Source organism: Cervus elaphus, chromosome 5 (genome assembly GCF_910594005.1).
Source record: "Cervus elaphus chromosome 5, mCerEla1.1, whole genome shotgun sequence".
NCBI classification, from domain to species: domain Eukaryota; kingdom Metazoa; phylum Chordata; class Mammalia; order Artiodactyla; family Cervidae; genus Cervus; species Cervus elaphus.
The window spans coordinates 62112812-62128683 of record NC_057819.1 but is presented as its reverse complement, the minus strand read 5'-3'; the positions used below and the strand labels follow the sequence as shown (position 1 = coordinate 62128683).

The 15872-nt window shown below is 45.3% G+C and overlaps 1 protein-coding gene across 4 annotated transcripts in view; it reads left to right on the top strand.

Annotated features, from left to right (window-relative positions):
* The window catches only part of LRBA (LPS responsive beige-like anchor protein), a 723276-nt gene extending 716164 nt beyond the window's left edge, over positions 1 to 7112 (top strand). For all 4 annotated transcript variants that reach the window (XM_043902582.1, XM_043902581.1, XM_043902579.1 and 1 more), the window contains 2 exons: positions 1600 to 1751; positions 5985 to 7112. In XM_043902582.1, the coding sequence (XP_043758517.1) occupies positions 1600 to 1712 (113 nt within the window). In that variant the 3' untranslated portion in view covers positions 1713 to 1751; positions 5985 to 7112. The remainder of the gene's footprint in view (positions 1 to 1599; positions 1752 to 5984) is intronic.
* The last annotated feature ends 8760 nt before the right edge of the window (positions 7113 to 15872 follow it).

Sequence of the window (15872 nt, the reverse complement as noted above, 5' to 3'; positions counted from 1 at the left end):
AATATAGCACTTATCCAGTAAAAAGCCTCAAGTATAAAACTCAAGTGAACCACAGCCGCAAGGTCAATGGATTTTCATCAGCTGAATTTTATAAGTGTAGCAAATAATTATTTGTAGTAGTCTTCATTTCCAAGATAACTCCCTGGAGAGTGCTGTTTGTGAAATGAATGGGGAAAAGATATTGGGTTTTACTTACATTGAAAAATCTTATTATTTGTATTGGTTAAAATTTAGAGAATACTTCTTACATGTAACTATCTTCTGCCTATGGGTTCTGATTTCCTAGCTATATTTTTATGTTCTTGAAAATAAGCTGTATTTAAGAGACCTCTAAAAGTTTGCATTTACTTTAATGTGAATTGAATGGCTATGAAACAGTCCTTACTTTTCTGTAATTAAAATTTTTTGTTGTTGTTGTAAAAGGGTAGCTTGAAGACTTAAGGCAGCTGTCCTAAAGCTCTGAGTGCAGAACAGTGTAAATATATTTTTCAGAAGGTAGATATTTTCTTTCTGGCTTGCCATCTGGATTCCCACGTTCACTGTGTCCAGGTGGACATAAGATTACAGGTATTTGCAGTAACTTTTAGAACTCCCAATGCCCTCCAGCTAAAGAAAGGAAGTGTGTGTCTTAATGAGCCGGGAGAAGAAGGTTTGCAGAGCAGGGAGCCAGAGGAGAGGAAGGGGCAGTGAGATCTGCTCTTGGAATAGGGAGTGACCTTTTCTGTCAGGAGCAGGCACACTTTCTCCATTAAAAAAAAAAAAGTAGCCAGAAATGAATGGGTGTGGCTTTGTCCTAATAGCCCTTACTTATGGACACTGAAATTTAGAATTCATATCATTTTCATATGTCATGAAATATTTGATTTTTTTCCAACCATGAAGAAAATGTAAAAAGTCATAGAAAAATAGGCAGTGACCTGCTTTTGGTGGGTTTGACAGGATTACAGAGCAAATTACATGTCTACCCTTCAAGTTTAGCACTGGCAGGAAGCAGTCAGTCCTGAAGCAAGAAGAAAATGCTTCAACTGGGTTTACCCTGGGAGTTGTGCTTCCTTACCAAGTTGTCGTCCCAACTACTATAAAAATCCAGCAGGCCTAGCAAGGGTGCTTGAGCTGTAGGTGGTCTCCTGTGGGGCCGGGCCCCCAGGTCAGTAGTGTTTTTACCACGGAGGGTATGATGTCAGCTAGCACCATCTGCCCAGCTTTGGTAGCTTGGCGTGTCCACAGTGAATGCAGAGGTGCCAGGAAGCGCCTTACTTCAGAGTCCAGCTCTCCGTTCACAACACACACCATTTAATTAGTATTTGTAGAGTTGGAAGAGTTTGGCACCTCATCCGTAAAAAGCACAAATTAAAAAAAGAAAAAGAAAAAGCATTGCCTACCTTTGCCCGTATGATTTCTGAAAAACAGCAAAAGTCTTCTGTGACTCATGATTTCCTAAAAACTACTCAGGAACACACACACTCCCTCCCTTCTCCCTACGCCACGGTAGCTGGCTTCATGTCGAGTTAATCAGGGCTCGACAGCCCCGGGTGCGGGCTGGGGCGGGCAGGCCTTCCTGGAGCCCCGACCCTGCTGAATGCTGCTGTGTCTCTCCAGGCCGTCCAGCTGAGCCGCGACGGGCAGTACCTGCTCACCGGAGGAGACGACGGTGTGGTCATGGTCTGGCAGGTGTCGGACCTCAGGCAGCTGTTCGCCTATCCAGGCTGTGATGCCGGGATCCGGGCCATGGCCCTGTCTTACGACCAAAGGTAACACTGGAATGGGGGCTATACTGGTGGCGGTAAACTCTGTCCAGGGACTTATGTAGACAGGCTGGGCTGTGCAGGTCACTAATGCAATTGAAGAAGAATGAATATTAGAATTTCCAAGATACTTTTTTAAAAGCATGTTTTTCTTTGATGACATTGCCAATTGTGGACAGAGGCTATCTTTTCTAGGGTTAGACAGGATTTAAGCAACAAAGGCTCCAGTTATATTGCTTTAGTTTCTGTACTCTTAAAGTACTTTATCTTAAACGAAATTTCTTGTGACATGCCGTCTGTTCCATAAGGATTCCATTGAGAAATCTGGCTTATTTCCTAAAGCCTTCATTTTGGGGAGATAGTCTTTATCTGACATCTTATTTCTTCTTAATATAGTCTTTCATTTTAGTTTTAAACATCTTTATTGTGACAAAGTATACATAAAATTTACTACTTAAACTATTTTTGGTGCTGCATAATTCAGTGACATCAAGGATACTCACATTGTTGTACAACTATCACCACTATCGATTTCCAAAACTTTTTCATTTCATCTCACAGTATCCTTTGATATGCAAAATCCTTTAATTTTGATGAAGTCTAATTTATTTTTTCTATTATTGCCTATACTTTCAGTGTTATATCCAAGATCACTGCAAAATTCAATGTCTTGAAGTTTTTCCTCTTTATTTTCTCCTAAGAGTTTTGTAGTTTTAACTCATATCTACTTCTTGATGCATCTTTAATTAATGTTTGTTTATATATGATGGTGGTACTTCACTCTTTGCATGTGAGTATGTTTTCCCAGCACTGTGTGTTGAAAAGACTGTCCCTATATGTGGGAGTTTTTTTCTGGTCTCTATTACGTTGGTCTGCATGTCTGTCTCTAAGCCAATACCACACTGTTTTGATTACTACACCTTTATAGTAAGGTTTTTATTTATTTATTTATTTTTATTGGAGGCTAATTACAATATTGTAGTGGTTTTTGCCAAACATCAACATGAATCAGCCACGGGTGCACATGTGTCCCCCATCCTGAACCCCCCTCCCCCCTCCCTCCCCACCCCATCCCTCTGGGTCATCCCAGTGCACCAGCCCCGAGCACCCTGTCTCATGCATCCAACCTGGACTGGTGATTCGTTTCACATATGATAATTTACACGTTTCAATGCCATTCTCCCAAATCATCCCACCCTCGCCCTCTCCCCCAGAGTCCAAAAGACTGTTCTATACATCTGTGTCTCTTTTGCTGTCTCACACATGGGGTTATCGTTACCATCTTTCTGAATTGTATGTATAGGCGTTAGTATACTGTATTGGTGTTTTTCTTTCTGACTTACTTCACTCTGTATAATAGGCTCCAGTTTCATCCACCTCATTAGAACTGATTCAAATGCATTCTTTTTAATGGCTGAGTAATATTCCATGGTGTATATGTACCACAGCTTTCTTATCCATTTGTCTGCTGATGGGCATCTAGGTTGCTTCCATATCCTGGCAATTGTAAACAGTGCTGCGATGAACACTGGGATACACGTGTCTCTTTCAATTCTTATAGTAAGTTTTGAAATCAGAAAGTGTGAAATATCCAATTCTGTTGTGCTTTTTCGAGATTGTTTTGGCTGTTTGGACACCCTTGAGATTTAGATGCTTTTTTTCCTTGCCTAATTGCTTTGGCTGGGGCTTTTCAATACTATATTGACTAGAAGTGGTGAAAGCGGGTATCTTTGTCTTATTCCCAGTAAGAGGGGAAAAGCTTTCAGTGTTCACCAGTGAGTATAGTGTTAGCTGGAAATTTTTCGTAAATGCCCTTTATTGTGTTAAGGTACTTTCCATCTGGTCTTAATTTTTTTTTAAATCATGAAAGGATGTTGGATTTTGTCAAATGCCTTTTCTCACATGGGGTTTTTTGTTTTTAATTCTATTGATGGGATATCTTACAATTGATTTTTGTATATCAAACAAAAATTGAAGCAATCCTTACATTCCAAGAATAAATCCCACTTTCTTCATGGTATATAATCTTCATAATGTGCTACTGGATTTGGTTTGCTAGTATTTGTTAAAGATGTTTGTATAAGTAATCATAGGGATAGTAGGCTGTAATTTCATTTCTTGTAGTGTCTGTTTCACTTTGATATCAGGGTGTGTCGGCCTTATTGAATGACTTAGGAAGTGTTCTCTGTAGTTTTTTAAAAGTGTTTGGTGTTCTTTTTTAAATGTGTGGTAGATGTCTCTGGTTAAGTTCTCAGTAATGAGAAGGTTGTAATTACTGATTCAGTCTCATTACTAGCTATGTCTATTCAGATTTTCTCTTCATGATTAAATTGTGGAGTAATGTGTGTTTCTAAGAATTTTTCCATTTCATCTAAATTATCCTATTTGTTGGCATATAGATGTTCCTAGTATTCTGATCATCCTTCTGTTTCTCTATAATTGGTAGTAATGTGTCCACTTTATGATTTTTAGTAATTTGAGTCTTTTTTCTTAGTTTAAAATTTTGTCGATTTTGTTTACCTTTTCAGAGAACCAACTTGACTCTGATTTTTCTATCTTCTATTCCCATTCTGATTTTTACTGTTTCATTCCTGCTCTTAGCTTTGGGTTTACTTGGCACCTTTTTCTTGTTCTCTAAGGTGCAGAATTAGGTTACTGATTGAGATACTTCTTTCTTTAAGTATCTGTGTTTACAGCTATAAACCTCCCTTTTAGCACTGGTTTTGCTGCACCCTGTAAGTTCTGGCTTGTTGTTTTGTTTTCATTTGTCTTGGTATTTTCTAATTTCCCTAGAGAATTTTCCTTTGACCTGTTGGGTCAAACTTACGAATTTTCCTTCTGTTATTGATGTCTAGTTTAATTCTGTTGTGATTAGGAAAAATACTTTATATGATTTCAATCTTTTTAAAGTGTATTTAAAGTGTTTTGTGCTCTAACATATGGCTTATCTTGGAGAATGTCCAATGTGCATAATGTGTTGGGTGAATGTTTATGTATGTCTTAGGCCCAATTGGTTTTTAATATTGTTCAGATACTATTGAATATTATTTATTTCCTTCTTTCTGGTGGTTCTACCCATTATTGAAGTTTCCAACTATTATATGTCTTGAGTGTGCTGTTCATACATGTTTGTAATTGCTATATACTTTTGATGGATTGACACCTTTTATCATTGCTATATAGTATCCTTTGTCTTATAACTTAAGACTTATTTTGTCTGGTATTAGTATAGCCACTGTAGCTCCCTTTTCATTATTATTTGCATAGAATATCTTTTTCCATCCTTTCAACCTGTTTGTCTTTAGATCAGTGAGTCTCTGGTACATAGCATGTAGTTTGATTACGTCTTCATTCATTTTGCCAGTCTCTGCCTTCTGATTGGAGAACTTAGTCCCCTTGCACGTAAAGTAATCACTGATGGGGAAGACTCCTGCCATTGTATTCTTTGCTTTCTACCTGTCTCAGTGCTTTTTCGCCCCTCATTGTCGCCTTTTCTGTTTACTTGGGTTTTTGTTGTGACACATTTTAGTCCCTAATTTTGATATGAGGCACTACTAAGGATACGAAGGATGACCTCGAAGGACTGTCCTAACCAAATCTGAGACAGAGCAGGTTAGCCAGAGACGGGCCTAAGATAATAAACAGGCATCTGCCTCCCAGAGAGGCCGCTCTGCACCGCCTGTCTGGCTGCACCAGCAGCTCCTGCAGAGGGTGAGCATGTCAGTGGGTGGCGACCCTCAGCCAGACGGACATAGCACGGGGGTCCGCAGAGCACGGCCTTTTAAACTGTGCTCAGCACTGATTTCTTAGTCTTCCATTTTGTACATGGCAGATGCCTCTGTGATTGACCGTGTGCTTCTTCCTGCATCAACAGTTGCTTTGAGATTGTCGTTATTTTCATTCTGATACCTAATATACAAAATTCCCTTGCCCAGCCTCCCTGCCTCAGGAATGACTAGTCTGTTCAGGTTTTTCTGACTCATCCTGCACGTACTGGCTGTACTTTCCATATAAAGGCAAGCTGTGGATTGGACCCTTGCAGAGTGACAGAGGTCGGACTCTGAGCTTACCCAAGACTGCATTTTAGTTATCAAAAAACATACCACAAACCTCACAAACTGTAGGCTTGGCTGCCATCTGCTGTATTTACTGTGCGGATGTGGGGCGGCAGGCCCTTCTTTAGTAACAGAGCCTTAGGAGACTGCTGGGTTTTAAACGCCGCCTCTCTGCCCCTCCCAGGTGCATCATTGCCGGCATGGCCTCAGGAAGCATAGTTCTCTTCTACAACGACTTTAACCGGTGGCATCACGAGTACCAAACCCGCTACTGACGCTGATGGACAGCGGGGCCCAGCCCGCCCCAGCCTCAGCGCAGGACGTGCCCTGAGCGGCTTTCTCTTAGAAACAGCTATCACGTCTGAATGTAACTTAAATGTGCTCCAAGAAGCAGAATATTTTTTAAAGTTAATTGCTATTTTTGTAGACTTTGCTTGACTTTTTTGGGGGGAATAGCAAAGCAGAAAACTGGCTGCTGGGTTCTGTAGTTTTAAAAAAAAATCTATATTTTTAGTCATAATGAGAAGTCTATTTTCACCAATTGCAGAAGTACACAGTGGAGTGAGTAAACCCACTTATTCTAGTTATATATGAAAAAACACTTCCCATTTATCTGTAATCTTGAGAATGTGTGATTTTAACAATAAGGAAATGGGTTATAATCCTGGGACGCGGGAATTTTATGCTGTACTTTGGGGTCTGTATTCTTCCAAACAACAGTGCTTCTTCAGCACAGAAATTTCTGGGATTTAAATAGTCATGTTTAAATTATGGTAAATGTAATTTGAAACGTCTCAATCAATTATTTCTATCAATATTATCTTTCAAGCATGTTTAGAAAATTATGGTTTGGGGGAGGCTTACTTTATTGTGTGGTCATCTTAGAGGATCTACTGTTCTAGTAAGTGTGAAATATTTGCAGTGTTTTCCTCATCTGTCCTCGTAGCAAACCAGAATGAAATGATGGAGATTTTTTGGGCTCAGCACCTTGTTTTTCTTTTAAAGTAAATGCAAGTAAGTACCAAAGCTCACCCCAAGGGTGCCCGCATACTGAGGCTGAACCCTGTTGGGGCTCCCCCACCCCAGGTGTAAGAGCAGTGGCTACTGGGTGCTGTGTGAAGCAACCCTTGTTTTACCTTCTATTTGTTATTAAACAATCTTCCCCTTCCTTTTGATTAGCAATTTGTACTACGAAAATGTTATTTTGGTGTTGTAGACTTCTACTTTTCTAGTCGATTGCTATGTGGAATTGTGTGAAAAATATCTGAGAAAAGGTCTGTATTGCATAAATAAATTCTTTATAAGTTGTGAACTCTGAGTTGAAACTGACATGCCATCTCTGTTTCTCTTGCAACTTACCTAAAAGGGGTGACCTCCTCTTCATCTGGGCTTCCCAGATGGCGCTAGTGGTAAGGAACCCGCCTGCCAGTGCAGGTAGAGGCTACCTTTGATTTCTGGGTTGGGAAGATGCCCTGGAGGAGGGCATGGCAGCTCACTCCAATATTCTTGCCTGGAGACTCCCATGGACAGATGAACCTAGTGGGCTAGAGTCCATGGGGTCACAGAGAGTTGGACATGACTGAAGCAACTTAGCACACATGGACCTTTTTCCTACACATTCAGCTCTTTTCTAAAAGCAAAAATTAGGAATGGAACAACTGAGTTTGACAGAAAAATAAAATGTATTTGTAATTGAATTGTTGGAAATATTTTTTTATCTAGAACAAGTACTTTAGTCCATGTAATCATCAAAATAACAGTATGCTTATAGTTGAGAAAATTAAAAGATTTAGTGACACTAATACACTTGGCTTAGATTTAGATCTAGACAGCTCAGTATTAACACTAAGCCAGAATTTAAACCAGACCCTGTTTTTCCCAGCATAACATGTTTATACTAGGTACCTAGAACTGTGTCAGCTTCTAGCAATTCCACTTCGAATTTTGAAACAATTGATAATACAGTTATTCTCAAAGAAAACGTTAAACTTTGGTTCATTCAGTTTTTAAACAATAACCAATAGGAGAGAAATTCTCTTGAATGAAAACAGGAAAAATGGGCCTCTCTCTGGCCAGAGAGCTCCCTCTGAACTAAATGAGAACACTAGACCTTTATCTAACAAAAAAACGAAGAATTTTATACGCTGTTCCGTCTCACATCCACGGGTACAGTTGTTTTACAAACTACTAACAAAACAATAGATGGTGAAATGTGGGAGGGGGAAAGTACATCTCCAGGTCAAAGACATACGTGAGTTACTGGGATAGCCTCACAGTATCACCTGTGATGTCACATTTTGGGAGCTTCATGCAAAGTGGTAGAAGGAACAGGAATCTCTAAGTCACATACCTGGCATCTGATACTTCAGTCCATGTTAACAAGCCTGAAGCCAAGTTCATGAAGCAGCTTCCTTTTGGTGCCTAAGAACACAATCAGTGCCTGCTCTGCCTATATTGTTTTGAAACTTAGGACTATGGAGAATCCACTGAAACATAATATTTAACAGCTGGCATCAACACACCACCTCAGCTGCTCCTTGCACCCACAGCTTCCACTGAGCACAGATGCAGAACTTATCACTGTGGAGGGTCAACTATATGCACTCATAAAACAAACTCAGCTGGTATCAACACAGGGCTTCTTAGCAACAGAATCTGTTTAGTACAGTATATGTTAGGATTTACTCCACATTCACTTATTTATCCAGTTTTCACTCCTTTAAAAAATTACATCTAGGTCCATCAACAGAAGAATGGATACAGAAGATGTGGAAAGTATATACAGTGGAATATTACTCGGTCATAAAAAGGAGCAAAACATCATGTGTAGAGATGTGGGTAGACTAGAAACTTACACAGAATGAAGTACGTCAGAAAGAGAAAAACAGATAGTGTATATCAACACACACATGTGGAATCTGAAAAACTGGTAGATGATCTTGTATGCAAAGCAGAAACAGTGACACAGACTCAGGGAACTAATATGGACACCGAGGGAGGAAGACGGAGGTGGGATGAATCAGGAGATTGGAATTGACGTATATAAACTACGTACATATAAACCACCTTATACCACGTATGAAATAGATCACTAAGGAGAACCTACTGTCCCACACAGGGGACTCCGTGCTCTGTGGTGACCTAAGTGGGGAAGAAATCCAAAAAGGGGGTATATGTAAACATATAGTTGATGCAGTTTGCTGTACATCAGAAACTAACACGATATTGTAAAGCAGCTCAACTCCAATAATTTTTTTAAAATTACTTCAAATAAATGTAAACCTTTCATGAAAAAAGGTCAAAACTGAGGTGCTTTGGGCAGCCGAGCGTGCGGTACGTGAAGTTGCCCTGCCTTGGAAGAGTGCAGTTTTTCTCACCAACGCTGTGGATTCTGACTGAGACATCGTCCATTAAGTCCTTGAGGCTCTGTAACTTAGGAAGGAGTGCTCACCTCCAGGAGGCGGCATGGGGCTTGGAGCAGAGGCAACACCAGCCTGACAGGCACACCAATACGAAGGGGTAAACCATACCCTCGGGAGAAGCCTGTTCCCACACGGCACCCAGCATCCACAGATAAACGTTCCAGTCAGTCCCACAGAAAAGGAACATTCTGCCTTGAAATATCCCCATCCTTCAGTTCTGCTTGCTGGCATGCGGGACGGCCCCCTCCCTGGGAGCCGCGGGAAGCAGGGCCCGAGGTTGGGCGTTTCCTCCCCAGGCTGCCCACTCCCATTCAGCGGGTAGAACAGCGCCTGCCAGGGGCCTGCCTGCACCCGAGGGCGTGTGTGCAGCCCCCGAGCCCCCTCCACATCAGAGGGGCCGTGAGATGACAAAGGCCAGGGGGGTCGGGTTGGCAGATGGCCGGGGAATCCGGACGCAGCCAGACAGCACGTCCACTCTGCACCCTTTTCCACAAACATGATCGAAGTTAAAGGGCTTTCCTGGTGGCCCAGTGGTTAAGATCCCACGCTTCCAATGCAGGGGGCCCAGTTCAATCCCTGGTCAGGGAACTAGATCCCACATGCCGAAACTAAGATCCAGCCCAGTAACATAAATGAATAAATATTTTTAAAAAACAAATGTCACACATTTTAGATCCACCAGGACAGGACTTCGACAGAAGTTTCACTGGGGACCTTTGCTGTGTCTTTCCCAGGTAGGACAGAGAGCTCTGACCCGGTTGCGGTCTCCTTCCTGCGTCGGCCCCGCCCGCCCCCTCCCTGCCGTGCCCACAGGCTCCTCCACGGCCCGAATCTGCACACTGCGGGGGTCCAGCGCTGAACTGGGTGGTCAGGCACCGCCACTCTCTGCCGTCGCTGGGTGACGGAGGAGCGGCGCCACGTCACCACGTGACGTCACGTTAGACCAGAGCACATGCGCAGCCACACACACAGGAGGCGCACGTGACGTCAGTATCCACACACACAGGCGGAGCACGTGACGTCAGAATCCGCACACACCTCGCCTACAGCCAAATACACCGGGGCTTCCACCTGGCTATTTCTGCCCCATCACGGAGAGGGGAAAGCGTGTTCTGCTTCGACTAGGACAGTGGTCAGCCTCGCTGCCTCTCTTTGTTGTAACATAAATGACGTTAGTCCTGTAGGCATCCCAACTTGTCACTGCAAGGGAGGATCAAGGAGGATGGAAAAGGCCATAAAACAGCAAATCAAAAACAAAATCCTGTCTCTTCTGTTCCCTCTCAGATGAGTGGGGGCAACATCTCTTGGATCTTTCTTTTCAATAGACCTGAAAAGTAGAGTCCGTGATGAAAAGTAGAGTCCTGGGTGTCCCAATCACAGGATCACTATATATAAAAGCCCGAGGCGGCGATGAATGGCACCGGAGACGAGTCCCTGCCCTGCCGCGCGGAGCCGGGAAGGCAGACCACTCGATCGGGTTGTCACATCCTTCTCTCACATGAACAGGGTGGGCTGACCTGCAGGCAAGGGGCGCAGGCCGCCTACAAGTGTTCCTCTGAATCCCGAGACCTCAGCCCTCAGGTGGCAGAAGCATGCGGCGAGTTCTTTTCCTGTCGCAAGTCTAGGAGTGAGTTTCCTCACCAAACCAGTTTGCTGTACTGCCGTGCTGCAGCTTCGGACTTCGATCAGCTGAGATGCTCCCCAGCCTTGACTTCAGGCAGGTGCCCAGCCTCACCCGCCTCAGACTCCGGCTGAAACCCTCCTGATCGCACCGAGGCCATGCTGCCAGCTCCGCCCAAAGTGAAGGAGGCTTTGTTCGGTCTCTATACCAGACACCCTTTCCTCCTCAGCTGCCCGATGATGGTGACCTAGCCCCACTGAGTTCGAGGCTGTGGGTGTTATCGTGAAACAGCCCCCTGAAATCCGCTGCCCGGGACTCACCAGAGCTGCACACATCAGCCTCCCTCCGGAGAAACCATCTTCCCTCATCTAACAGACCACACATGCCATGGCCTGATCGCTTCTTGCGTGCTCGGTTGCTTCACTTGTGCCTGACTCTGCGACCCCATGGACTAAAGCCCGCCAGGCTCCTCTGTCCAGGGGAATTCTCCAGGAGACAATACTGGAGTGGGCTGCTGTGCCCTCCTCCAGGGGATCTTAGCTGCCTAGGTTTTCCACCCCTTTGTCAGGGGTCTCCCCCAGCCCGTCCCACCTCCGCCTCAGGATACAGACGCTCCCCCTGAAGCATCCCTGGCCGCCTGGAGGGGCACAGCAGACACAGGACTCCTGCCCCGGGGTCTGGGGAGGCCTCTCCCGGTTCTGGGCCCTGGGAACCCACCCGAGTTGCCCCATCTGCTGAACAGGGAAGTGAGTGTCTCTCTCAGGGCTGTGATGTGGCTCAAACAAGACAGGATGAGCTACTCTGTAAACTGTGAACTTCTGCTACTACTTAGCACCTAGGCATTTCCCGCAACTAGACAACCGCCCGGAGAAAGCAGCCAGCCCTTTCACTGGCCCGCTCCCCCAGCGCTGCGCTCATACCTGACTCTCCAGGCCTCCAACCCACTGACCCCGGGCCACACCCCGAGCACCCCACAGACGTCTGCACCCCTGCGGCAGAGCAGCTCTTGGTGAAGCAGCACAGCGAGCGCGGGGCTCTCAGGCTCGTCTAGGCGACACCTGCCCGCCTTCCCACCAGTCCTTGGCTGCTGGGGCTTTAACCCTCCGCCGCCCGCCTGCCTTCTTTGCGGCAGCGCTGGCTTCCTCGGCACCACACACCCAGCACAGAGCCCTGCCCGAGACCCACACAGGCTTCTCAGGACGCGGCTTCCGCTTAGGCGGACACTGATGCGGTTCTGCTGGCGCCTAACGACTTGGTGCTCAGTGCAACTTCTCCCCTCCCGGGTTTTTTTCTGTGCAGCGGTGACCGCCAAGGCTTTGGCCACTGCCTCTACAGAACTTCAGGCTCCGAGTTCACACCGCAGGTTTGGATCAGTGCCCTCACCTGCTGAGGTCACCTGAAATCAATCCATCCCGTTTAAAACAGCAGATAAGCCCACACACATACGGGCACCTTATCTTGGACAAAGGAGGCAAGAATATATGGTGGAGAAAGGACAGCCTCCTCAATAAGTGGTACTGGGAAAACAGGACCACTCCATGGAAGAGAATGAAGTTAGAACACTTCCTAACACCATACATAAAAATAAACTCAAAATGGATTAAAGACCTAAATGTAAGGCCACACACTATAAAAACTCCTACAGGAAAACACAGGCAGAACACTCTTCGAATTAAATCGCAGCAAGATCCTTTCTGACCCACCTCCTAGAGTAATGAAAATAAAAACAAAAATAAACAAATGGGACCTAACTTAACTTAAGAACTTTTACACATCAAAGGAACCATAAACAAGACAAAAAGGAAACTCTCGTAATGGGAGAAAATATTTGCAAATGAAGTAACTGACAAAGTTAACCCCCTAAATATATAAGCACCTCAATATTAAAAAAAAAAACAAACATACAACCCAATCAAAAAATGGACAGAAGACCTAAATAGAAATCTCTCCAAAAGAGTATATACAGATGGCCAAGAAACACATGGAAAAATGCTCAGTATCACTAATTGTTAGAGAAATGCAAATCAAAACTACAATGAGGTATCACTTCACACCAGTCAGAATGGCCATCATCAAAAAATCTATAAACAACAAAAGCTAGAGTGTGTGCGGAAAAAAGGGAACCCTCTTGCACAGTTGGTAAGAATGTAAATTGATATAGCCACTTAAGTCCCTTAAAAAACTAAAAATAGAACCAGCAATCCCACTACTGGGCATAAATCCTGAGAAAACCACAATGCAAAAAGACGTGTGTACCTTACACGGCAGCACTATTCACAATAGTGAGGACAGGGAAGCAACCCAGAACAGATACATGATACAATGGAGTATTACTCAGCCACCAAAAGTAATAAAATTGAGTAACTGTAGTGATGCAGATGGACCTAGAGAGTCATACAAAGTGAAGTAAGTCAGAAAGAGAAAAGCAAATATATATTAAGGCATATATACAGACTCTAGAAAAATGGTAGATTAACTTATCTGCAGGACAGAAATAGAGACGCAGATGCAGAGTGGACACGTGGACACTGCAGGAGGCCGGGGAGGCTGGGTCATTTGAGCGCGGCTCTGACATGCACACCCTGCCATGCAGCAAGCAGCTGGCCGGCGGGAAGCTGCGCTGCAGCACATGTGGCCCAGCCCAGAGTCTGGGACGACCTGGAGGGGGATGGCTCAGGGCCGGGGGAGGCTCCCGAGGGAGGGGATGTACGGCTGCCTACCAGCTGATTCATCTCGTTGTACAGCAGAAACTTAACCTTGTAAAGGAACTATACGCCAATAAAAAAAATTTAGAACAGTGAATAAGGAGTCTTTCTTCATTGTAGGCAAAACTAAACAAGAAAGCCAAGTGCCCTGGCCTTTCTGTAGAGCTCACTGTCCAGAGAGGCAGGTGGAGGGGCCCGAGGCTGTTAAATGCTTGAAACGTGTGTGGTCCAGCCTAGGATGTGCTGTCCATGCCCGTACACACCAGGCTTCAAAGACTTAGTACAGAGAAAGAAGGGAAAACGTCCCAGTGATTTTCTGTTGATTACATGTTGAAATAATACTTGGGATATATTTAGATATATTTGGCTAAATAAACTATGCTATAAAATTAATTTCACCTGTTCCTTTTTACTTTTCTTTTTTTTAATGTGGTATCAGATGAATGATGTGGCTTACATTGTATTTCCACTGCATGGCAAACTGCTCTGGAGGTCCTCATCCGAGACAGCATCACTACCCAGCACTCTCTCTTCCACTGTGGTTTATCTGTTTGGGTCGGTCCTCACTGTCTCCCGATTCACATTTCACAACCTTAATCATGCAGGTATTCTGGGGCAAGTGATGCCAAATGCTTCCAATCCATATATTCCATGTACTTTCATCTCGTGGCAACCTTTCTGGAAAAGGGAAAGTGTTAATCACTTAGGCCTGTCTCTCTGCAGCCTCATGGACTGCAGCCTGCCAACCTCCTCTGTCCATGGAATTCTCCAAGCAAGAAGACTAGAGTGAGTTGCCATTCCCTCCTCCAGGGGATCTTCCTGACTCAGGAAGAGAGGCAGACTCAGGCTTACCTGTGGCTGAGCCCAGCAGGCGCCCCCAGGGACATCAGCAGGTCACCGCTTCCCTTGCTTTCCCTTCTGTAGCCAAGATGCCCCTGCTGGAATAAGGGAATGAATATAACCCAAGCCCACGCCTCTCTCACTGTGCAGGAGTGGAGGAACCCAATAGTTGGGCACCCGCATTTAGTTTGGATCCTGAGACCAGCACAAGAGCTCAGTAAACATCTGCTGAACGTGGGCAAAGGGACCCCCTGCTTGAGCTGGCAGAGCCCTTCCTCGGCCGCGGGCACCAGGCCTTCACTCACCACACTGTGGCTCTGCCTCCGGCCAGGCCTGTGACCCTGGTGTGACACCCAGCGTCTAGGCCCATTCCTTCAGCACCACGCACCGCTCGGGGTGTTTGTGGGGTGAAGGTGTGTACGGAAGAGCTGCTCAGTCATGCGAGGCCATCCCTCCACCCTGGACTCAGGCCTGTCCGCAGCCCATCGAGTGTGGCAAGAGAGCGGGGACACGTGCTGGACAGAGGGGTTCATCCTCTCACCCGCGCCTGGCACTGCCCTGGCCACTTATTTTAAGTCTTTGGCAAATGTCTTTGAACCTCGCAGTTCAAGCAATGGGGTCGTTTCCGGCACTAACAGCCCCGCTCCATCACCCTTCCATTTTCATTTTTCTCCTCTGTTACATTAGCTCTTTGCTTTCATTGCATGCTCACCCAGCCGTGTCTCTCTGCTGCCCCATGGACTGTGGCCCGCCAGGCTCTTGTCCATGGGATTTTTCAGGCAAGAACACTGGAGTGGATTGCCATTTCCAACTCCAGGCAATCTTCCCAACCCAAGGATCGAACCTATGTCTCCTGCATTGACAGGCAGGGTCTTTACCACCCGGGAAGTCCCTCTTCACTTTTGTTAACATTTTTCTAATAGAAGCTATTAAAAAAAAAATCTCGCTCTTTAACTAGTGAGCAAAGCGACAGAATGTTCTGGACCTGCCCATCACCACCCTCCTATTGAAGCCTGCATCCCCCAACACCGTACACTCAGGAGGCCCGTCTGCATTCTGTCACCCGCCTCTGGTTTGGCTCAGCCCAGGGAGAAATCATCACACAGCAATGGGGACGAAGAGATCCAGAGCCGAAAGAGATGATTTCAAGCCGTGGAGCTGTTCGGACTTGAGAGGCTGGAGACAGAGCAGTTCCAGGCTAAGCCCAAGCAAGTAGCTGTCATCAGAGAACAGAAGTCAAGGGCCAAATACACTGAAAAAAGCGGGGACGACAGATGGCACAGTCTCTGAAAGAGACAGGAATGGCGGGCTGGCTCCCCGGCTCCTGGAAAGCCTGACCTTCCAGCCCCTGGTTCCATGAGTCCTGTGCTATACACTGATAATCCCTGCTGGCTTTGGAGCCTGTGCCGTGCGCTTTGCACCTGTAATCAAATATACCTGGATCCAGGCCCTCCACGTGTTCTTCCCAAGCACTTCTCCTCCCA